At 36.0% G+C, this 26,320-nt stretch overlaps 1 protein-coding gene and 1 long non-coding RNA gene across 24 annotated transcripts in view; both read right to left on the bottom strand.

Moving 5' to 3' along the window:
• Positions 1-26,320, bottom strand: part of mtd (TLD domain-containing protein mustard) — a 181,079-nt gene that overhangs the window by 5,946 nt on the left and 148,813 nt on the right. Inside the window, exon 1 of one of the 23 annotated variants that reach the window (XM_074089970.1) lies at positions 7,553-8,586. The exons of 21 other annotated variants lie outside the window; for them this stretch is intronic. In XM_074089970.1, coding sequence (XP_073946071.1) covers positions 7,553-7,633 — 81 coding nt within the window. In that variant the 5' untranslated portion in view covers positions 7,634-8,586. Of the gene's footprint in view, positions 1-3,658; positions 7,528-7,552; positions 8,587-26,320 lie in introns of those variants that run through there. One more of the 23 variants, XM_074089961.1, reaches the window with a different exon arrangement.
• Positions 23,427-26,304, bottom strand: LOC141429634 (uncharacterized). Its single transcript, XR_012451558.1, has 2 exons — positions 24,405-26,304; positions 23,427-23,633 (listed from the first exon to the last, which is right to left on the bottom strand). It is a non-coding gene; the product is annotated as an uncharacterized lncRNA (long non-coding RNA).

Below are 26,320 nucleotides of genomic sequence, written 5' to 3' on the forward strand. Positions count from 1 at the left end.
CAAGGTGCTCTACGGTACTAGCGAGATGACAATGAGCGTAGAGTAGACCACTACAGTTCACATTCAACATGGAGATCACAGCGCGCAGCGGACGAACAGAACAGAGCGTGCTCTCATGCGCATCGCGCACTACATTACATTACGTAGGTGGCAACGTAACCTACTATGTAAATCATTTAAATATTTTACAAAATGTATGTGATTGAATCGTATGTCAAGTTACTGTTATCAAATAAGTCGCGCGGAAAAACATTTTGAGGCTTTTCTCATAGGTTAAATTTAGTCATAAAATAAATAAATAAATAAATATCACGGGACAATTCACACCAATTGACCTAGTCCCAAAGTAAGCTTAGCAAAGCTTGTGTTATGGGTACTAAGCAACGGATAAATATAATTATATAGATAGATACATACTTAGATACATATTAAACACCCAAGACCCGAGAACAAACATTCATATTTTTCATACAAATATCTGCCCCGACACGGGAATCGAACCCGGGACCTCAAGCTTCGTAGTCAGGTTCTCTAACCACTAGGCCATCTGGTCGTCTCAAAGTATCAAGACTATCAAGTATTAGCTAAACATTTTATTCTTAAAAAAAAGATACCACTTAGTTTTAGCCTAAGTGCCTGTAGGCCAATCCCTGTAGTTTTTTTTTGTATTTTTTTTTTAATTTAATTGTATACTGTAGTTTTTAAGTATTCTATTTGTAATTATTTTATGTTGAAAAAATGACTTTTTGCCAAGTTTCTTGCGGCGCATTCTTCTTGGTAATGATGGTTTTTCCGAAAGCACTGGTAGTTTAAAATTAAAACCGGCCAAAAGCGTGTCGTACACGCCCGGAATAGGGTTCCGTAGCCATCACGAAAAAGTTAAGTAATATTTTTCTAAGGATTTCGTATTTTATACGGAGTCTTCCAAGTTTAGGTATATTTTATACCTTGGACTGCTATTTAATCTTAAACTACTAATAACTCTTAAGCAAATTTAGCCGTTATAGTTTTCCTTGAAAGTTTGTAGTACATAAAAACTTTTTTATTTGACCGAACGTTATTGGCCATCAACAATGTGATTGTAGTTCCTTTTTTTAGAAGAAAATAAAAGGGTTGCTTTTCTGTCATAAGAAAGTTAACACGTATTTTTATTTCACAAATTAATTTTTCTCAAACATGCTCGGAAATGTATGCGTTAATGTCACGAAATGGAGACATGAAGTTTCTCATTTATGGCTCCCTACCACCTCCCTACATAACTTCTTGGCCTAGGCCATGAAGTATGTATGAAAATCCATTATTGTCCGCTGCTCTAACTTTTTAAATTTGCTTACTAACATTAAACTGACAAAGGAAAAATTACGAACAGCCAATCACCACTACTCTGTAAGCATTTGCGATACTGCGATGCGATGCGATGCGATGGATGGATGGATGGATGGATGGATGGGACGGACGAACGGACGGATGGATGGATGGAAGGAAGGACGGACGGACGGACGGACTGATGGATGGATGGACGGACGAACGAATGGATGGATGGAAGGACGGACGGACGGACCGACGGACGGATGGATGGAAGGAAGGACGGACGGACGGACGGACGGATGGATGAATGGATGGATGGATGGATGGACGGATGGATGGACGGACGGATGGACGGACGGATGGATGGATGAATGGAAGGACGGACGGACGGATGGATGGATGGATGGAAGGACGGACGGACGGACGGACAGATGGATGGATGGATGGAAGGACGGACGGACTGACGGACGGATGGATGGATAGATGGAAGGACGGACGGACGGACGGACGGATGGATGGACGGATGGAAGGACGGACGGACGGACGGACGGATGGATGGATGGATGGATGGAAGGACGGACGGACGGACGGATGGACGGATGGATGGATGGAAGGACGGTCGGACGGACGGACGGACGGATGGATGGATGGATGGATGGATGGATGGATGAAAGGACGGACGGACGGATGGATGGATGGATGGATGAATGAAATATTTCCTCACATTGTTTGAGAAAAGCACTATACAAACCTCGGCCAGAACAGGGATTGCTGGACTCGTTTTATCCGGCCTCGTCTACGACTCGGCCGTCTACCCCGAACTCGTCCATCAATCCCTTACTTCATGGCCTCTGCAGTAATGTACTATTTATGTTGTTATAAACAAATACGATTAGTACCAACCAAAAATATAATTTCAATTGAAAGTAAAATACTAATACTTTCAGTCGCCAAGTGCGATGTAGCTGCATAACAGAACTAGATTACCTATTGCATACCAGGGTGCAAAATATTGTAAGTTCTAGAATAAGCAATATTATTTGCTTTTGCCAAATAAATGAATACTGTTAAAAATATAATTATCTGTTTGCATAGATTTTTATTTTATATTAATTATTATCCAACTAATATTATTAATGTGGAAGTTTGGATATTTAAATGTTTGGACGTTTCTTACTATCACAAAGGATTTAGAAGATACATACCTAATTATTTTATAAACTGGATAATAAACTCTAATAGGATACTTTTTATCCCGGATAATTGCATCTTTCACGCAGAATAGCGATAAAGAAATTTGGGGGGAACAGCTAGTAAAGACTGTCCACGATAAAATCCGGCCATGCCTGATCTGGTGTATCTGTGTAATTAATGCTAATTTGGGGGGAACAGCTAGTAAAGACTGTCCACGATAAAATCCGGGCATGCCTGATCTGGTGTATCTGTGTAATTAATGCTAATTTGGGGGGAACAGCTAGTAAAGACTGTCCACGACAAAATCCGGGCATGCCTGATCTGGTGTACCTATCTGTGTAATTAATATTATTCAAACCGCACTTTTTTAAAGTAATTAGTGGTTATGAAACTACATAATAAAAATATAATCATAATAAAAAGTAAAGGGGGTCTGTGAGTTTTAGCTTTATATTTTAGACTGTGCCTAAATTATTTTGTACAGTGTCTTCTGACGGTCTTTTCTAGGTTTTTATATAAAGTTTATATATTTTTTAACATTGGACAATCCACTTTATAGCTTATAACATTATCTTTTTACGACAGCTAATATTTTTCGAATTGACTTCAGATTGAGGTACTTTGGAAGTGTTTTAACTTTGGTGAATTTGCCTTTTTGACAGAAAAATGCCTCCCATATAAAAATTACTTTAGTGCTTGGATTAGAAAGTTTTCCCGACTTCCCCAAGTAGAAAACAGTTAAGTACATCATGATTTTTATTGGAAAGATAATATCCTAATGAGCGTAAAACAGCTTGTGAAAATTTAAATACAATTGTGGCATTGAAGTTGAAAACGAGTGAAGATTATCAAAAAACGCTGTACAGAGCAATTTAGGCACAGTGAATTACATAAAGCTAACTCACAGACGCTCTAACATTTTATTGTGATTGTATTTTTGTTATGTAGTTGCATAACCACTGACTATTACAAAAAAGTGCTGCTTGAAAATTAGCATTCATTACAAAGATAGACCAGATCAGGCATGCCCGGATTTTATCGTGGACAGTCATTACAGATAAGCCAATACAATTAATATGTTCCAGTTATAAGTATACGTACAGGAAATAAATATTCGCTGTGCTACCTGTGACACAAAATTTTATCTTTATCTCACCTGGCATATGGAATGGATTGTGCCCCTGCGTATGCTGCGTTTGGCGGTTGTTCTGATGGAGCCTAAAGTCCCTCTCCTGCTTATGGAGTGCATCGTGCCTCTTCTGCGCACAGTCATGTTAAACATTAACATCTCTGCTTTTCGCAATTTTTCCATAAGCTGACGTGCTATTCTACGCACGAGACGAAACATTTTGGTTTTGGCTTTTCCTTTCGAAACTGCACTCTAGATCTTTTGAGATTTTGCTAATAAGATATATATTTTTAGCAATGATATGAAAGATATTTTACGCAGAGTACTATAGGCACTAGAGTATGGATGGTGGAAAAAGCACAAGTTGGCGACAATTGATGATGTATTTGAACGGTCGGTTACGTCATATTTAGCAGCTGCTAACTTATGGCTGGATTCCTACGAGAGCCATTGTTATAAAGAATGGCAGGCCTTTTTATTCTTCAAGTTCGCAACGAATCCAAACCCAGACTAAAACACGTTGACTTTACAACCAAAATATAAACTCATATTTATCTTGGGGCAATCAAAGTGCCACTTTTATCTAAATGCTTGCTTATGTGTACAACAATCGATGGATTATGTAAAGCTTAATCAGTAATTTACGATTTGAATTAGTGTATTGTGTGTTGTATGAACAATATTTTAATTGGTCTAACAGTATTGGTAACTTAGTATTAAATTTAAGAGATTTGACTGCATCCGAATCCGAGAATAAGCGCATTAAACGTAAAAAAATATTTTGTGATAAAAAAGTACCTACCTAACAGAGCTGACGCAGTTTGTTCAGTTCATTAAATAAATAAATATTATGGGATAACTCACACCTATTGACCTAGTCCCAAAGCAAACAAAGCTTGTGTATGGGTGGGTGTATATGCTGCGCTCCGGGAGGTGGCACGCAATGAGCGTGTTGCAACAGCCGCCAAGTCGCGTTGCTCCCAGACGAAGGGTTACGGATTAGCCCGAAACATGTCGATCTAAACTCAATTTCAGACGTGAGTTATCCGATATATTATTACGTAGTTAATATGAGTGAGTTTCACGGTAGGTTCATGTTCAAGAATAAAGAATATTTGATTTGTTCTTCTATGATATGAATTTGTAAATACATTTGATTTGTAACAAAGACCATTGATTTAAATTTCTTCAAAGTAAGTGTTCTGCGTATTGATTATTCTATGAAACGATAATATGAGAAGAAAAGTCTCCGAAACGAAATTGTCTGTAAAATTACGTACAACCCCATCCCTGCACTAGGCTATCTAGTAGTCAAAGTTCATTACAGCGACCAGGCAATGGCAGAATTTAAATAAAGAGGTAATTAAAACCCGTTTTGTCCAACTAAATTTGAGACATATTAGCTACCATTGTATGATCTCAGCCGCGTCGTACAATTTATTTAACTAAGGTTTATTTATTATCAGGACCACATCAGGCCATTAATCCAATATGTAAACTATTAATTTGGATCACAATGAATAGTTATCAACTTATCAAAGAAGCTAAAGTACTGATAGGACAGGACAACATGACGTTTTAATTTGTAACTAGATATTGTGTGTGACACACCGTCGTGGACTCGTTTCGGTGGTGTCAACTAGACCTTCGGACGTGTCAGGTCTCGACGTGCAGTGAAACACCTCTATTATAGCTCAGCCAGGATGCTGATTTTTTTAAATCGCCATTCAAAACTTGTTCAATCTAAGATGAATTCGAAATACAAGTAAAGTGATAGGAAAATTACCACACTTAGGTCTACCTATTAGGTATATTATTTTTCTCAATTGATAAAATCTTATTTTCAACGGATAGTTAGCAGCAAAAGGTAAGCCCACAGATTTTCACAATTTCATTCATGAGTGGTATTTTGCGGGTCTCATTTAAAACATCGTTTTTCAGCTACTTGCCGATGTCGCTAATTGTGGGGAATGAACGAAGCATTATGAAGAGAGAATGAAAAATATAGGTACGTATTAATTAATTACTTAGCTACTAAATAAGTATCTGCGTAGCCTATCCGATATAGGTTCAATATCGTATAATGTGTAATCAAATAAGTATAAATATCCAACTGTCATTAAAATGTGTCATGTGTGGGAAATTAGTATTAAGGTAGGCGTCCACTTATCCGCATCGTACGCTTCGGACGTATCGGATTTGTTGCTTTGTATAGAAATGTGCGATGCTTACGATGCGGACAGGTGGACGCACTTATATGAGTTTCTATACAAAGAATACTACGATCCGTTGCGTGCGATGCGTCCGATGCGTACGATACCGACAAGTGGACGTTTACCTTTACATTTCACTCGATTGCATCGATAATTTTTTTGGTTTTTGAATATTGATCAACTTACCTGATTCGATATTATTGACGGTTATTCCAACTGTAAATATATGCAGTTTATGCAGTAAATATTTCTATACGTATACTGAAATTTTCTACTTTTTTATAATAAAATGTTTCCAGCGGAAAAGATCACATGGTAGATAGAAAAAGGTGATCATAAGAGTTTTATTTTTACTTGTAAGTACAAGTAAGAATTAAAAATGTAACTTTTTTTTATTGAAGTTGTTGATTCAGCCATCGGCGATAAATAAATATCACCGAAATCGCAACAGATATGATACAGATCCTTACCTGATCTAAGACATTAATTAATCGAACCAAACAGAAGTTTCGCGAGGGCGTTCATATTATAAAAAAACCAGTCAAAAGCGTGTCGGGCACGCCGGAAATAATGTTCCGTAGCCATTATGAAAAAATTAAGTAATATATTCTAAGGATTTTGTATTTTGTACGGATTTTATACCTTAGGCTGCTATTTACTCTTAAACTACTAATAATTATCAAGAAAACTTAACCGTTATAGTTTTCCTTGTAAGTTTGATATTACTTACTACCATCCTAATTTTTTAAATTTTTTCCACCCGCCGGTTTAGATTTTAGAGGGGGGGGGGGGGGGACGCTCGATTTTAATGAAAATTAGCACTTTAAAGTTGAATATTTTGCAAACATGTCACTGAATTGAAAAATCAATTCAGCAACCCCGTAATGATTTTAAAAGACCTATCCAACGATACCCCACTACAAGGTTTGATGAGAAAAAAAATCACCCCCACTTTACGTCTATGGGAGGTACAGTCACCAGCATTAATATCTGCCACAGCGGAACGTGCAAAAATATCTGACACGTCCTTCCGGCCCTAGAAATAAAGTCGTATCAGATATTTATGCACGCTTGTTGTGTCAGATATTGGTGCTGGTGACTGTACTCTGAATTTTTTTTTCTAACTTTTTATTGTTGTCGGCATAGTTTTTATATAAATACAGTGTTTGTACAAAATTACAGCTTTCTAGCATAGATCGTAGTCCCTGAGCAAAGCCGCGGACGGAGACAGACAGACAGCAAACATGGCGAAACTATAAGGTTTCCGTTTTTGCCATTTTGGCCACGGAACCCTAAAGAGGATATGCTGTGTTTAATATTGAAGAAGTATTCTACATTACGCCTACTTAATAACAATGACGCTTACGTAAACGTAGGTATGAATGAGTGAAGTTCAGCTATTCATCAAATAGTGAGTAAACTCATGGATTGTTTTTTACGCAGGGGTACATCAGGAAACAAAACATGAAATATGTATATAGTTGTACCTTGTCTTGTCTTGTTATTACTCACTTTTTAAAAACGTTTAATTGTAAATAAAACGATATACTTACCTATCTACAGAAAGCAATTTATGATGCAAGATACGATATCATTTTTTTAATTTACCCCAATCATTGTACGTTTCAAAACATACATGGTGATGTCGTATTCGTGGCCGTATTTTTTGCGTGCAAGCAGCACCCGGTATCGCAACGCGCGGCCTCACCTTATCGCTGTCGAAAGTTGAAGACCTTTCCGTGGATGTAGGCCCGAGGCGCACCATCTCTATACATTTCATACTGTGCATTTGTATTAGTTCTCACGCACTACACAATAGCGAACTGCTCTGCAATGTGTCGCGGGTCGTTATGATGCACCAGAAAAACACGACGACGGCCACATTGGCCAAAGCTAATTTAGAATCACCCACGCGATTACAAGGTTTCGTAACTAAACACTGAACGACGGCTTCGTGACCGTCGGCTTATAAACAAAGTTCGTTATAATTGACGGTCGGCCGGTTTAACGAGCGCGTAGTTATCACGGAAACAATCGCCAATGATGTGTGCAGCTGACGGTCAGCGGAATTAATGGCTAACGTCCAAATGTTTTGAATAACATGCGGCGACTAAAGCGGCGCGGCGGGCACGGCAGAGCGCCGCTGCTGGGGAACTGGTCGCGCGCGGCGGCGCGGCGCCGTCGGCTCGCGGCCACCTGATGCCCATACGGGGAAAACGAATTCATTCTGCCTGCTGGCCAATTAAAATTTGTATGTTAAATATGGAGGTTTCCAGTGCTTATTAAAAGCTAGCCATCTATAAATTCGTTACATACATCTGTTCGGTATTTGCATCTAATAATTCCTGGGGTAATTGAGATTGCTGTTTACCTTACTTACGTAAAAATGCATTTAAGACGATAGCTTTATAAAAAGTAATTATTAATGATTGGTAATTAATGGATACTTCGTATTCTAAGTATGCTGATCGTTACCAGCAGTTTAAATCGAATTTTAAAGTGATGACTGGTGTGATGAGATGACAAATTGGTTGAAAATAGTGAAATGCATGTTTAATTATAAACGATTGGAAAGGCGCGAATCACTGACGACATTGAATGGAATGCGAGTCGTGGCTCGTGGCGCTCGAGGCCTGAGGCCTGAGGCGCGCGACGGCGGCGGTAGCGACGACTCGCGCCGCGTATCCGGATTAACGGAACTGCCGCGACGGCGACGTGCGGCGAAGCCAGCCGCCGGGAAAGGTTTGCGTCAACCCATTGCCAGCGTTCGCAAATATTACTAGGTTTAAGGTTATTTTATGAATATTCATACCAAAGACGTGTACAAAGGTTAATACTGAAAATAATATTTAATAATACAGTGAAACAAATAACAACTCAAAATACAATTGGATGTCATCTAAGAGTTCATTGTAGCCTTTTACTAACCTTATCGATAGTTATTAAAATACAGTAAGTAAGTATGTAAAACTTGGCACGATTCTAGATATCTATTTGCCTTATGATCTCTACTTTAACCTACGAACTGTGTATGAACACTAATCAAAATACCCTAGTAAATTAATATGAATATCATTCTCAGTTAATGCTAGAGGGACGAAAAATTTGCGTTATCTAACGGTGGTTGTTTGTAGCAACCCAATCTCTGCAATTTATTAAATGGATAGTCTGCTGGTTCGGTTAGAAAACATACCTAAGACACGTTATTTGCAGACGGGTTGAAATTTCTGCATTTTTCTCTGTACGCACAACACGCATTGCTTCAGGTGGCAAATTCAGAGGAAGAACCAAAGTCATTAATAGTCATACATAAAATATACGTATCGGATTAATAATGAAGACTAAAAAAAATACATAGGTACCTTGTACGTTTGCATAACAAAAATAATTCACACCAATTGATAATGATGATCATGTAGTCCTAGATAATCTCTTATAGACCCAATAAACGTTGTTTTTATGCGATCAAGAGTAAAAAGTATAAATAACAATTTAACAGACTCCGAAATTCAATTCCAAAATTCAATTCAATTCAATTCAAATTCTTTATTTCGGAAAAACAGAGTATCCATAGTGTATTAGTAATTAAATAAACAAAACAAAAGATAGGTTTACTAATGTATCGGCGAAAATTATTTAGCAAATTATTAACTCCGAAACTATTTATCCCATATTTTTATTTAGGCGAAATATTATTTCCCAACTCAACGTTTTGCACTAATATCATTTTCCAACTAATGATTCAATAAATTATTATTATGCAAATTATTATCTGGATTTTTTTTAAGATGTCATTTATGTTTTCGTCAAATGTATTGATTGGCATACCTTAATATAGCAACTTATTGAATGGCATCCAACCTACTTTTCTAGTGTCATTTATCCTGGCTGCTATAAAAAAAACCTAACATCGAAGGCTAAGGCGGGAGCTACGCTCCGCTTCGCTCCCGCCTTAGCCTTCTGAACCTAAACTATCCAAGTCGCTTCTGCTCCGAACCGTCTTGCTCGCTCGCTTCGCTCGCTCGCACAAATCAAATTAAAGTATAACTTTGCAATGTAAAAAATTGCCCAAATGTTATTTGACAATTTGTTATTTGCCTAAGCCAATCATTTGCTACATAATTATTTGCCACATAAATGTGTGATGAAGTAAAATTTTGCAATGTATAAATGTTGCGAAATAAAAAAAATGCGAAGTAAAGTTATGCCAAATATTAGTTTGCTAAATGAAACTTTGGCGAAAGGTTGGTTGCTAAGTGAAATTTTGCGAAACATATTTCGCCGAAAAGGCAGTACACCCAAAAGATAATACATTTTAAACTTATTCTAGTGTTAGTATTTAAGGACATATATTTATTATTATTATTATTATACTATCTATGTTACAAACTGCACCACACTCTTTATCTGCTCAGTCCAATAATTTAAGATCGGATAATCAAATCGGGCAGCAATTTCCTTCAGAATGCTGTTGGGACTTCGTCTCACCTCACACGGCTTAGTAATGAGACTATATGTATATTTATAAAAACACCACGAAATTTATTTATAAAATGCAAATAGTTATTAAATTTGTAGATTTATTCAAAGTAAGTATTTAACGCGCTGCCACGTAAACCAATCAAAATATGCTGCTATGTAATACGAGTATGTGTGTGTCTGGAGTTTGTTAGCAGGGAGTTTTTTGTGACTGAAATCTTGATTTAAGTTTTAGATTGATACTAGCAGTTGCCCACGACTCCGTGCGCGTAGAAGTATGAAAAATAGTTTACGTCCTATTCTCAGACCTACCAAATATACACAAAAAAAACATAAAAAACAGTCAAGCTGTTTCGGAGGAGTTTGGTCACAAACACTGTGACACGAGAATTATATGAAAAATTTATTTATTTACGAGAAATTTGTTTAATTAGGTGCTTAATAAAGTCTTGGTAAAAATTAAAGTACCTACACGAAAAAAAAGGAATTTTTTGACCAAGAATATTCATAGTCTCAGGAATATTGTTTAAATCTAAGTAATTATTTTATTTTAGTAAGATAATAGTCTTAACCCAAGATAATATTTTTCTTCATCCAATACAATATGGCGTCGGCTATATACGAAATATTATTGTCTTGACCAAGGGTAAAGGGTAAAGGGTAAGGGTCTAAGACATCCTTTTTTTCCGTGTATCACTTCTAGTGGAATTACCATTAAAATAACATACATAAACATTTTAAGTAGTGAAGAAGTATTAATTTTATGCTTTGCGAGTTGGTGAAATAAAACTTGCAATATTAGACATAAACCAACTATCAAACACCCGTTGTGTGTCCATTGCCTTGTATCCATAGTAAAAGCTTTGTTTAGTTTGGGACTCAAGGTCAATTGGTGTCAAGTGTCCCATGATATTTATTTATTTATTGTAAGTTAAATAAAGAAGTTTTAAGCTCATCGAACTGATGTTACTGATGTACGGTTACCTTATTTCGCTATCTCATATCTTTTAATTTAATATCACATTTTAAGCTCCTACGCAAAGAACGTTATATTTACACTCATTGCTAGATAAGTAATCCGAAGATTACAATTGGGGTTTTTAGACGTCACAGTGTTTTATCTATCTATGTAGCCCTAGCTTACCGTTTAACGATCAACAAATAATTTTAGTACGACTCAAGAGGAGAATCAAGAGGGAAGAGGGTGGAAATGTGAGGAAGGAAAATGCACAAAAAGATGTCAGATTATGATTAAAAAATTTCGTGGCTAACGAGCCTGGTAATATATGCATATCATTATCAAGCAGAACTAACGCTAATAATATGCCTAAGCATTTATTGTTTTAGCTGTCGCGATCTTCAATCATAAGTACTTACTACCACTTTCGGTACTAAATAACGAAAAACTGTTTAAATTACATCGACGTTTCGACCACAACCCAGCAGTCATAACGTGATAAGTCCTGGAATTGGTATTGGTTATACCCACATGAATTCGTTCGGTAAAACCTCACTTTAGCTACATCATTTACACTAAATTCACTTAGCTATTATTATTACAATATTATTGTACCGATAGCAGAGCAGCAAATCACAAAGCAGTTACCTTTTTGCACGCACTAGTGGTCCCCGACGCTACGGCACCAGAAATGCACATGGCTTGCGTTTCAAACCCGCCGCGTGCATAAATCATACGATGTGCTATGTCGGAGCAATGAGTTCGCGACAGGCTCTCAATTAGCAACGATTAACATCTTGACTGGACAGAATAATAACAATGATAAACCCGTTAAACTTCAATTGAAACATTACATTGGGTGTTAACTCGAAATGCAAATTGGTATCATCAACAATCAACATTCATCACTTAGGTGGCTGACACAAGTCGCCCGGATATAGACCAGAACGACTAGCATAGCATGGTCATCGGAGAGTCGGCTTGTTGCTGTTGGACTTTTTCCAACTACATGGCAGGAGGTAGAAAAAAAACTCACTAAACATAAAGCTGTTATGCTAACCGTACCAGCCGTCCTGACTCGATTATCTTATCTGTCACATATAGAATAGTGGCCAACCCTTCAAAGACATTCAATTTGATCTAGGTCCAATTCTCAGTGTCATCGAATCTATTACTATAATCACATTTTTAATTAAGTTTCACTATCAATCAATTACCTATTTAAACAAGCAGTCGCAAAAGTAATTAACGTGACGGATATAATTTTGTTTCGAGTGTTAAAAATAAGTTCCAACAATTTCGCAATATTGCTGCTCCATCCCATCCCACTAATATTATAAGTACGAAAGTTTGTAAAACTATTTGTTTGTTACCTCATCACGTGTAAACCGTTGAACCGATTTAGATGAATCTCGGTATACAGATGGTTTAAGTCCCGGGGAAGGATATAGGATAGTTTTTATCCCGCGAGAATTGCATAGTTCCCGCGGATAGCAAAAAATTTATTCTACGCGGACGGAGTTGCGAGGAACAGCTAGTACATAATAATGATTAGGCTTAATAGTTTTGTATTTTATCTGCAGTATGATCAGATCATGTTACTTTTAAAACGGTGAGTGGTCTCAAGTGTTAAAATACAAATGATAACTATAAACCTTTGCCCAGCATCGCAATGGCCCGTAAGGGATATAAAAGATTAAGATAAACATTAATGTAATTATAGCAATAGAAATCTCAAATAAAAAAGTAAGAAAAACATAAAAATTTCACAAGACATTTTACATCCGAGCAAATGCAGTGAGGTTGCCGATATTTGGATTTGTAACTGGGGTTTGCTCGAGTTAATCACAACGCTATCCAATTGGAAAATGAGGAAGGAACTAAAAATAAAACGACACCACAGAATACTCGTAACTAATAGTACTTACTACCGTACAGAAGGGACTCTCTCCAACAAACGTCAAGTTTAGGTATAAATCGTTGCCCACTCTTACGGCTTGCACGCGAAATTGAAACTTACCATGTTACAGGGCCTATTGAATAACTACTTCTCTGCCAATTGTATACAAACTGTGATACAATTTTATTTTAACTCATGTAGGGGGTACTATAATAATAATAATAAAATCATTGATTGCCACAGAAAATAAGAGAAGACTACACAAATAAAAACTTAAAACTTTAGCTTTACTACCAAGCCTTATGACATAATAATAAAAATAACATTAAAAATTACCTGCAGTACTAAATTTAGTAGTTAATACGCGATTTTCGGAATAAACTATGAATTACTAGCTTTTGCCCGCGACTTCGTCCGCGTGGAATAGTAACTTTGGAAAGTTTTTAATTTATTTAGGGTACCTATTCTGCCAATAATAGAACATAGAAACTTCTACGGTTTATGTAAAAATAATATATTTTAATATATTGCTTTATATCTCAACTAATTTTTTTTTGTTCTTCCATTTTTTGGTAAAACATATATATTTTGCGGGTAACCATATTTTAGCAATACGACGTGTATTCTACCCTGCCAACAACAAAAGGACTAATTCTTCATAGTGAACTCTTGACACCTTACGTCCTTTATTGTATAAGTTAGGAGGGTAAGTGTTATAATTAAGACGTCATTCTTACTAAGTATAGCTACATATTTTTCCGATAAATACACTTATAGTAAATTTTCAAGTACGAAAAAAGTCGAAATGTGAAAAGAGCCGGAACAAATGTTTTTTAGGGACCCGTACCTCAAAAGGAAAAAAATGAAACCCTTAGACCCTTTATCCCGTAAACGCGCGGAGTATGTATCGAGTTGAAATTAAAACCCTAAACTCAGGTCAAAGTCCCGGAAGCTGTGAAAAAATCGAACTTCTAAGTTAACGCAATCAAAAGCTACAGTCATTAAAAAGGTGTTTCCATACAAATCGCCTTAACAGAAAAAGGTTTAGGGTACTTCCCGCTGTCCTAGAAACTTGGAATTTTGTATAAAGGTAGCTCGATTAGCAATTTTTTTCCTAAAAATGTATATTCATTCATAAATACCTATGTACGGAACCCTTGCTGCGCGAGTCTGAGTCGAATTTAACCAGTTTTTTTTTGTTCCTATCCAATACCTAAACACAAAGATTCATCGATTTATCTGTGACAATGACGACGTTCCATATAAATATTCATCCCCTATTTCATCCCCTCGCAGGTAAAATTTTGAAAAACGCTTGAACAAATACCTATCTATTTTATTTTTTATAAGTGCCCAAATGCAGTTTCATAAAGTACAATCGATTTATCTTCGACAATGACGATCTTTATATATAAACTTTCATCCCCTATTTCACCCCCACACAGGTCGAATTTTTAAAGAAAACTTACAAATACCGACTTATTTTTTATTAAGTTCCTAAATGCCAACTTTCATGGTTTTATCTTCGACAGCGACGAACTTCCACCATATAAACTCTCATCCCCTATTTCAACCCCTTAAAGCCTCTTTTTCGCGATAAAAGATAGCCTATGTTCTTTCCCAAGGTCTATTCTATCTTTGTACCAAATTTCATCCAAATCGGTTCAGCGGTTTTGGCGTGAAAGCGTAACAGACAGACAGACAGACAGACAGACAGAGTTACTTTCGCATTTATAATATTATATAGTAAAGTAATATAGTATATATAGTAATATATAGTATATAGTATATATAGTATATAGTATATAGTATGGATTTTTTGTAAACATCCATTTCAACGAACTGTGCCTTTAGTGTAAGTTTTCGGTACAAAATACGTCTCGGTCGCGTTCGCGTTATAATCTCAATTTGTATGGAAACACGAACATTGCAAACGTTCCGCTAGAGGCGCTGTTCGTGTTTGCATACAAATTGAGATTTGAAGGCGAACTCGATCGAGACGTATTTTGTAACCGAAAACTTACACTAAGGGCACTGAACGATCTTTCTACGTCGGTAAGTTGTAATAGGCGCGAGTAGGGACTTAATCTCTTCAGGTTCATATCATAATGATTTATCTCTTTCAATTATATGATATTATGTTTTAATGTATTCTTTTTCAATTAATTACTCATTAGGCAGAAACCTGCTATATTGTATTTAGATCCAATTTATGAAAAGTGTAAACAAAGACGCCATTTAACCGACCAATGATGTGAAAACCTAGTACTTAAGTATTGCAAAATAATTAATGTGTTCAGTTAATCGATTAATTTATTAATTGAATAGATCAAAGTATTTTTGTCTATTTTATTATTTACAATACTTGATTTCATTCCAAAGAGTGTTTATTCAATTATAAAAGCAGTAACTATTTTTTAGTTTTAAGGAAAGTAAATAAAAATCGCTTATTCATCCGCGCCTTAGAGCAACACGGGCTTCCTACGGAAGGGAGTAGCCATTCGCCACGTTCCCCTCTGTCAAAGTACAGGCCCAACTGGGCATACGAATTTTGTAAAACAGCCTTGTTGCTTGCGCTCGGATTTCAAACTAGACCGAATAGAGTCGCGCGAGTGAACGCTGCAGTGCTAAAAATGCCGAATTGTTCAGTTTTCTGATATAAAAAGAGATCTGGGACATCAAGCTTGCAAAAAGATGGTGTTACATTTTACATGTAAGTAATTTGTTATCGTATTATTGCTATTTAATTAAATTTAAACAACAAAGTCGTACATTATTGTCCGACTCGTTTACCAACATCGAGTCCGCTAATCCGTACAAATTTCGGATCGGTCGAGCGATAAATCCGACTTTTCGCCGATGAACAACTTAGTGATGTTTTTTTTTTATTCGACTGGATGGCAAACGAGCAAGAGGGTCTCCTGATGGTAAGAGATCACCACCGCCCACAAACATCTGCAATACCAGGGGTATTTCAGATGCATTGCCAACCTAGAGACCTAAGATGGGATACCTCAAGTGCCAGTAATTTCACCGGCTGTCTTACTCTCCACGCCGAAACACAACAGTGCAAGCACCGCTGCTTCACGGCAGGACTACTACTGTCAATTTGTGAGTTTTGAGTCATCTGTACACGAATTATTAGTGTATTGTTGGATTATTTATGTGTTAACGTCGTCATTACAGTCAGGTGGCAGTTTTGTTTTTGCATGTAAGTATGCCCCCCCGCAGCAAACGCCAGAACTATTTTAAAGGTAATCTACCGCTAAGGCTACTCCCTTCCGGTAGGAAGCCTGCGTTGCTTTAAGATCCGCGCATTAACCGATTTTTAAAATGTCATATTTTCCACCATCTCTGTCTACGCTAGTCTATGCTACTACAGATTATACATACACATGTTTCAATCAAGAAATAACGTCAGATTTTGACAAAGATTTTTCAAATGAAAAATAAATATTGAACTCAAGTGAATTTTGGTGAAAAAAGTGATTAGACATCTAGTTAAAAGACACGAATTATAGATAAATGTGTTATTGATTCGATCCAGTGAGTGTTTATACAAGAATTTTGATGAAATCGGTTTGTTTACACTTTTAATAAATTGGATAGACATAACGTATATATATCTTTTGGTAATATGGTATCTAGTATCTATTAGGTAATTACTATTTTAAAAGTAGGCATATTAGTCTGAGATCTGCACTTAAATAGACCTTACCGGTCTGATAATAGAATGAAACGTATTATAAATTTAGTATATTAGAAAATACATTAAAAAATTAAGAGCACTACAATAACCCTCCATCGGGCAGTCGGGTAAAAACCGCATGCGCCATACCTATTATCATGTAACGAGTATGTTTTCGTTTATTAAATGAAATGATAAAAAAACGGTCAAGTAATTGTAACAAAAATTAGCACTTTTAACATAGTATTTTACAAAAGGATCCCAAAATCGAAGTGGTCTTAGAAAACTAGAAAACCTTCCAAAAGTGTTTTTGGAAGACATATAAATAATAAATAAATAAATATCACGGAACAATTCACAAACAACCTGCAGAAAGCCAATTTATCTCAAAACGATCTTGTACAGTCAAGGTCATTAATATAATGTAGGTACGCTTCCAAAACGTCAAGGACGTTTTCTGGTCAACACCATTTTTTACGTGGGGTGTCGTTGGATATATATTAGACGACCAGATGGTTTAGTGGTAAGAGAACCTGACTACAAAGTTTGAGGTCCCGGGTTCGATTCCCGTGTCGGGGCCGGGGCAGATATTTGTATGAAAAATACGAATGTTTGTTCTCGGGTCTTGGATGTTTAATATGTATTTAAGTATGTATCTATGTATATAATTACACAAAAAAAAAATTAACAACGAGACATGATTTGACAACCAGATGGCCTAGTGGTTAGAGAACCTGACTACAAAACTTGAGGTCCCGGGTTCGATTCCCGTGTCGGGGCAGATATTTGTATGAAAAATACGAATGTTTGTTCTCGGGTCTTGGATGGTTAATATGTATTTAAGTATGTATCTATATAATTATACAAAAAAAAAATAACAACCAGACATGATTTGACAACCAGATGGCCTAGTGGTTAGAGAACCTGACTACAAAGCTTGAGGTCCCGGGTTCGATTCCCGTGTCGGGGCAGATATTTGTATGAAAAATACAAATGTTTGTTCTCGGGTCTTGGATGTTTAATATGTATTTAAGTATGTATCTATCTATATAGTTATATTTATCCGTTGCTTAGTAGCCATAACACAAGCTTTGCTAAGCTTACTTTGGGACTAGGTCAATTGGTGTGAATTGTCCCATGATATTTATTTATTTATTATTTAAATTTAATAAATGATTTACATCTGTGTAAGTATTTTTCTTCCGTCCGTCTATTTAGCTTTATGAGATGATATAAAGTTATTTTTCCGAGGCACACCGACTAATGACCAAGGTAGGTACAGGTACACCAGTGAGCCGCGGCACACACTTTGTGGAACACTGTTAGACAATAAGGCCTTAAGATATTTTTTAGATGCAGTCGTTATTATACCGACCCATGCTAAGTTATAATTTTATAGTCTACTCGTGACGACGGAAATTGCAATAAGGCTGAAACATCACGGTAAACAAAACATGTTTTGTGTGCGGTAGATAAGGCCCGTGACAATATTTACATGTATAAGTAATTCGCATAAGTAATAAACAACATACGTTAGTTACTTACTACAGCATTAGGTAATTCTTATTTAGGTATACTGCGTAAAAGAAAATAGAGGGCACTTAGATTTCATCAATATAAATTTAATTAAATAAATGTTTGTGACTTCCTGAACACATCAAATCCCATAAAGGATATTTTGTTTAAAAATAAACATACGAGTATGTATTTATAAGTGGTCTCTAATAGTAGATTGATAAACAAGGGTTGTAATTGATCAATTGATCATTTACACTCGAGTTAAACAACTTTTCATCACAAATGTGAGAAAATAAATACAAACCGTTATAAATGCATACGCAATTTGTAACAGAGCTGAAGAAAATGTATCCAGAGGGGGAACACTTAAAACGTCACTTTTTTACGGGCACTTCAGCGCCTCTGTTATGAGATGCTAAAACGAAATTGACATAAATATGTCAAACGTCGACTTGGCAAAGAGAAATTAAGCTCAGCTTAGATCTGGAAGAAAAATTGTGCAAGTTGTATTATGTTGCTCGTCTCGACTGACCAAGTGACCACCTCAAACTCGTTTGTCGTTTGCTTTACTTACGGCCTCGAGATGTAATGCAACTTGCACAATTTTTCTTCAGGTCTAAACTGGGCTTTATGGACGTTAAGTTTGTTGTGTGCGTGCATGTGCATGTGTGTGTTATGTCAAATTTCGTTTTAGGTACACCCGCGAGATAGCGCTTACGCGCTACCAGTCATGCAAATCTGGCCATAGAGTTGCCACTCTTTTTCTACATAGGTACTTATGCTCTTTGAATGTATCGCGCCAAACCATCTTATTTTTTTTAATGGCCTCGCGCACTTTGTCTTTGGCACATTCAGCCAGCACTGGCCAGCAGTATTATGCCAGCATGGAGGTTTGGAGGTAGGTATTACGCATTACAATCTCCTTGTTTACCAGTTCGCGAATACAAAGGAGCAGCATTAGATTTTTAAATTTACTTACATCCTTAAAGATGTAAATCGAATTTACAACACGGATTTCAAGTTAAGGGGCTGTTTCACCATCCATTGATTAGTGTTAACTGGCGGTTAGGTGTGATGCCGTCACTATTTGTTTTGTTCGAATAGACGGAGACGGCATCACATTTAACCGGCAGTTAACTCTAATCAATGGATGGTGAAACAGCCCCTAAATGACTTAAATGCAACCTACTTTCAGAGCTTAAGTGATGAAAAACCTTTATATATGATTTTTTCAACTATATCATTACCAGAGAGTGACATATTTATTCTACTTATTATTTGATGACCGGATGACCAAGTGGTTAGCGAACCTCATAGTTAAAATGCCGCAAACGGGACTTATCTATCACGTTAAAACACGAGTAATATTTACCTCGACGTGTCAACCACATTACAGTGGCCGTGGTCACGAGTAGACTGAAATTTAGGGTGTCAAGTCTGCCTAGCAGCGCGAGTCCTTCGAACTACCCGCACTTGATCACAAAAAGTACCGGCACTCGTATCGTAGTTAGAGTCTGACGTTAATTAGGTATGTTCTTACATTACAAACAATAAATATGAACTTTACACGACAACAGTGTTAAAATTACTGATCCTCATTGGTACAGTCAGGTGTAAAAAAGTGTTTGGAAAAACTTGAATATATGTAGTACATTGTTGTAGAGGCTGGAAAGTAAGCAATAGATGAAAAGAAAGCTCCGGAATGCTCACGCCGAGTGACACTCTTTACCGGCTCGGATAATACCGACATGGAAATACCGACCCGACTTTTCTTGTACACGTCCATAGAAACTCATGTCAGTTTGACACGAGTTTGTATGGGCGTGTACACGAATAATCGGGTCGGTATTTCAATGTCGATATTATCCGGGCCAGTAAATAGTGCCACTCCTCCGGCCGATTTTAGTTTTTCTTTTGTGACATCATTCGGTTGGATTTGAAACTATTGGGGCGTTGCCAAGACGATTATTCGATTCAGTGATCTGTTTGCGAAATATTCAACTTTAAAGAGAAAAAAAAAAACATTAAAATTGAGCCCCCAATCTAAACTGTTGGGTGGAAAAAATATAAAAAATTCAGAATGGTAGCAAATATATCAAATTTACAAGGAAAATTATAGCGGCTAAGATTGCTTGAGAATTATTAGTAGTTCTAAGGTACAAAACATACCTAAACATGGAAGATTCCGTACACAATACGAAATCCTTAAAAATACATTACTTGACTATTTCGTAATGGCTACAAAACCCTCTCCTGGGCGTGGCCGACAAGCTCTTAGCCGGTTTTTTCATACTTAAAAAATTAAAACATTTTGTGCATATTATGCGTTTAAGAAAAAAAAACACAATAAAAGTCCTAAATGACGCATTCTCATTGGTCAATTTAATTTCACATGCAGCAGGCGATTACTTTTGATTGGGCCGATTGTCGTTTCAGCACGCCGGGAATGAAATTCTGAAATATACTCTAAAAAGTCGTATCGTACTATGAGATACATTTATTTGATACGACCTGTTACCGAAATGTGTTATATTGTTGTCGTGTTTTGCGAGCCATAAATGAGTCAGCTGCTAAATGTCCCTACATAAACTCGTATAGGCAGTTTTAGGTACTGGATTTAGGTTATTAGGCCACATTTTCGAGCAGTGTCGTGAAAAATAATTTATAGGTGTACCTACTCGTACTTTCATCCGATTAATGCAATAAATAACTCATTACAGAAAATAATTGAATTAATTTGCACTAGCATTTAGGGTAGACAGCTGAAAACTTGTTTCATGGATGACTATTCGCAACTAGCTACCTATTGCACAAAGCTTATGTTTTGAACTTGACTGTATCTACCTACTATCTTTCTATTTTCAGCCACTGACTAAATTACGACTGCATAAAAAGTTTACTTTTAGAAACTAAGCAACAACATAAATTGTGACCTCGAGAAAAAAACGATACAGCGGAATAAACCCACTAACATGGACAAGGTTGCATAATATTAGATGAATACAAACTTAAAAATGATTAACAAACAGAACAAATTGACCCTTCTCGCAGCGCAAGTTATCTATATAGCATCTCATCATATTACGTCGACGAGGCGCCTCCAGCGTCCCCATGAGACGGAAATGTCACTTCAAAACTGGTACAGTAACTATAACATTATAATTTAGAACGTTGTCAAATTAGGCAGTACGCTACTGGAGCTGGCTATTACTGTCGCACACAAAAGAGTTTGATGCTCAATTATGTCAAGACTAAATACAATATGGACGTTACCAGGTAGCGGGCACATAAATAGTTATTTATCTCCTCACTAGAGTTCCCCTGTGAATTGGAAAAAGACGTAATAGACATTTTACAAAATTAACGTTTTACAAAAAAAAAACTTTTACCATCCGATTTTTTTAATGTATTCGAACCTAAACACAGTTATAAGTAAAAACAAAGATAAGCATCAATTCTAAAGGTTTGGGCTGCATGCGCGTTTTTGTGTGCATTCACAGCATACGCTGAGCCCAATCCATTTATCACACTTATGAATAGTTATGTTTATAGTTATAAGTTAAATGCGGAAAATATCTTCCTTTTATTAATAATACTAGCTTTTGCCCGCGGCTCCACCTGCGTGGTATTCGGTTATCGCGCGCTGTTCCCTCGGGAACAGTGCATTTTCCGGGATAAAAAGTAGCATAGGTATGTCAGTCTCGGGCCCATAAACTATCTCTATGCCAAAAATCACGTCGATCCGTCGCTCCGTTACGGCGTGAAAGACGGACAAACACACAAACACACTTTCGCATTTATAATATTACTATATGGATTGTATCTTTTACTCAAAGTATGTTGATTAAGGCTTATTCTATTTTATTCTGTAGATAGTGAGACATAAAAACATTATAAACACATGTCAGATAATCATAAGAAATTGACTACCTACAGAATGTCGATATGTGATGAAGATTGGTTAAATATTTATTTAGTATGACTGCTTATCCTGTGCGACTACAGTTGACACCCCTAAAGCTAGGGTATTTTGATCTTTTAACGCATAACGCTGCGCTGCGAAGCGGCTGCTACACAGAGTGTCATCTCATCTCATCACGGTTGACGCACAAGCACAGCGACGGCATAAGAGACCATTGTTGCCATTTTTTACGCTCATGTGTCCGACACGGCACGGCATATCGCAGAGTTGGGCGTTACTACTTTTTATCTTAACATAAGTAACTGAACGGACAAGGAGGTAATCTGTAGGATCGACTCCGGAGTTTTGTGATAATAAATACCTAACCTTGGTTCCATTTCTATTCCACTACTTTCCTTATTTGTCTATAATATTACAAGTTTATTAACGAAATGCGAAGAAGCTAATGGCATATTGTGAAAATCATAGAACTAATAATTATAATATTTTAACGAATAATTACACATTCAATACGAGTACTACCACAATTTTAAGAAACGTATTAAAATACACAGGGGGTCTGAAATACTGATGTTGAAACTTTAGTTAGAAACTGATACACTGCAGTATTTGAAGAAGAGTTTGAACCCTAAATGCCTTAGTCCAATGTATGATTAGTTTAAAAATGTTATATACTAAAATTGTCATTAAAGATATAAGGTAAATGTACCGTATTACGGCATATTAAGATGTTTCCTACTTTGACTGAGGATTTTAAAAAAAATACGAAGATTCTAGATGTAGTAACTATCTTATTTTAGGTATATGTATTTTAAGATGGATGTAGGATATTATTTTACTTTTAATTTATAGAAATAAACGTTATTTCGCTAAACCCTTACTTTGTACCTTATTCCGTGATAGATTAAATTTGGCTCTGGACTTAATTCCGGGAGTCGTTGTACGTAATTCCGTGCTATCTTTAAAGTTCACATTGTTCAAGCATCTATCAAGATAATTGACTTAAAATACTTAAATAATTATTATAATGACGAAATAAATAAAAATTGTATTGCTTGAATTGGAGGAATTGGAATTGGAGGGGGAAATTTATTATACTCTTCTTAGGTAATCTAAATTAAAATGACAAAATGAATAACCTGCTTAGTTAAATTTATTGATTCAACTTAATAATTTGAATATATCAAATAATAAAATAACTTGTAGAAAAAAAATGAGATTTTGTTTGATAATCACATTAAAGTATGATGTCACTGTCCCATCATTTACATCTTAACGACTTTTGAAGTGTTTCGGTATATATTTAGATGAGGCCATTTTGTACCTGAAAAAGGTAACAATATATATGTATTAAGTATATTATATTTATATATGTATTATACCTATGCATATTTCAGCTTCCTAGTACTAATGATCACTGAGGCCGGACAGACAAACGGACATGGTGGATAACGGTTCCTAGTTGACTAAGGAAGCCTAAAAACAGAATGGACCCCTCCCCATAGTATTTTATTTTTGAACATATTTTACTATTCTTCATAATACCGGAATAAGAGACATTAGTACAAATGTCGTGTACTTAATTACGGGAGTCAAAAAAAAAATGGTTATAATAAATAAAAAAAAAGAAAATTTCTTAATAGATTGGAAGATAATATAACAATTATACTCACAAAATCGAAATAATACCTTTGTGGTTTGATTTTATAAAATAAAACAAATTTAATGTCGATGCCATGCTCCATTATTTCGCACGTAAATTACTTAACGAGTATACATTTCGTACTCAATTATAACACTCAAATTTTAAAAAACCATGTACCGTAACTACGTCACAATAATCTGCAGTCCGTACTTAACTTATTCACATCAAATATATAAATGAATTTAACCCTAGATAGAAACAAAAGATTAAAACATTTCGGACTGACTTTCACTTATTTCGTGATACTCACGCAATTAGGTACATCGCGTCAGATTGGTGTACATAATTACGGCAGCGAGTATTTTACTTAAAATATGCTTTCAGTTAACTTGAACGTCTATTAATAACTATATAACAACAATGATACAAATTTAGTATAAATAAACTCACCAGTATCACAGCAAATCCTTACGAAGTTCCGCTGCAACGTTACGCTCACTGACAACACGTGTTTTACGCGTAGTTAATGAAGATTGCATTCAATTATGATTTTACTGATTGTTTCCTTATTTTACGACCAAAACCAAAATATCACGGCATAATGTACCTACTATCCCGGAATAGTGTACCTTTACCTTAATTAATAATAAAGTGCAAAAAAAAAAATTAATCACCTCCTTCACAATTGAATGGTCAACCAATTAAATAATGGCGGGTCAGCTACAGTTCTGTCAGCTACACAAAAGTTACCTTGATCATTAGATAAATAGATTCTCTATGCCCTCTATCTATATTTTATTTGCTCCGCCGCCCAAAGGTCAAATGTCTGCACGGCGCGGCACATCGTCACATCAAATGTCAAGATCTTTATCATTTATCAATGTGAACCTAAGTGGATATTTGTATAAAAAATACGAATGTTTGTTCTCGGGTCTTGGGTGTTTAATATGTATTTAACTATGTATCTATCTATATAATTATATTTATCCGTTGCTTAGTACCCATAACACAAGCTTTGCTAAGCTTACTTTGGGGCTAGGTCAATTGGTGTGAATTGTCCCATGATATTTATATATTTATTTATTTAAGATGACGCGTGGTTTTTATTACAATGTCATTAATGTCTAATATATATACACTATACTTATGTTTAGTGGCATAAAGGTGTATAGATATTTTTGACGTCTTGGTAACGTATGTATATGTATATTTACATATGCTTTTGACCGTACATACTAAGTAGACGTTAAGCTGCTTGATCATCTCCGAACCACTGACCAATTATGGTGCATTCGGGTAGAGTAAATGTAAATAATACTGTATTTTTCTTTCAATGGATAAGTTTTGTTTTAAGATGTTGCTATCGAGTTTTATTGGACTTAGGAACTGGAGAATTTTAAAGTAAGTATGCTATTAATTAAAGAAAAAATTAAGCATATTAGTAACTTTCTAATTATTGTATTTTAATATACAATTTATAAACGCAAAAAATATTGTTATTGAGCACAAACGTGCTTTTTTGCTAGCGTGCGTCCGACTCGCACTAAAACGGTTTTTTAAATAGAACTAAATATGTACCTAGTTACACAATAATCACGGATGGTGAATGGAGGCTATATCAGCAGCGCTTCACGACGATTGATTACAATTACACATTATTATAAATTACAAATAATCACTTACAACGGATACAAGTGACACTACACTAAAACCTATAACTAACTTTTTTGGATTCTTGAAATTCCACTGCTAGTTTTTTGGTGTAGTTATAAATAAACAATAATTTAGTTTTGAAAGCAAATCATATTTACTTTTTTAATAGATATTCTAAATAGAGAACAATGGGAGAACATTCACACTAACATTAAGCTTGCTACTTATAACAGTCACACGATTTTGTTTAGCAGTCGTTTGGAGACTTTAGATCTAGGGTACTGAGTGCATTTTATACTAAATCATTCACTATGATAGGGTGCGTTACACTTACGCTACACGTGCGGGCGATTGTGACTCGGATAGTGCCATTGACAAATTTATATTTTTTCCCTTTACCGCTTTACACCATGAACGCAACACAGCATACAGAACAGTCATCTTCGGATTCACCCGGAACGAACGAAGTTGACAAAAATATTTGAAAAATTTGTAACTTCCGATGGGTCCGGAGTGGTCAAATATCTTCGAGTACAAACGTTGCCCGTTCCAATATGTCCAATGGTGACGGTTCTTTATGTCAAAATGTTGAATGTAATGAAGGTTGCTTTTGGGCAAGGCAATGGCAGATAGCTTAATGGGCCCTTGATAGTGCGGGACAGTAGGAAATTCGGCATATGGCGGTGGCACTCCGGGTCGCAGCCGCTCGCGGG

Source organism: Choristoneura fumiferana, chromosome Z, assembly GCF_025370935.1.
Source record: "Choristoneura fumiferana chromosome Z, NRCan_CFum_1, whole genome shotgun sequence".
NCBI lineage: Eukaryota > Metazoa > Arthropoda > Insecta > Lepidoptera > Tortricidae > Choristoneura > Choristoneura fumiferana.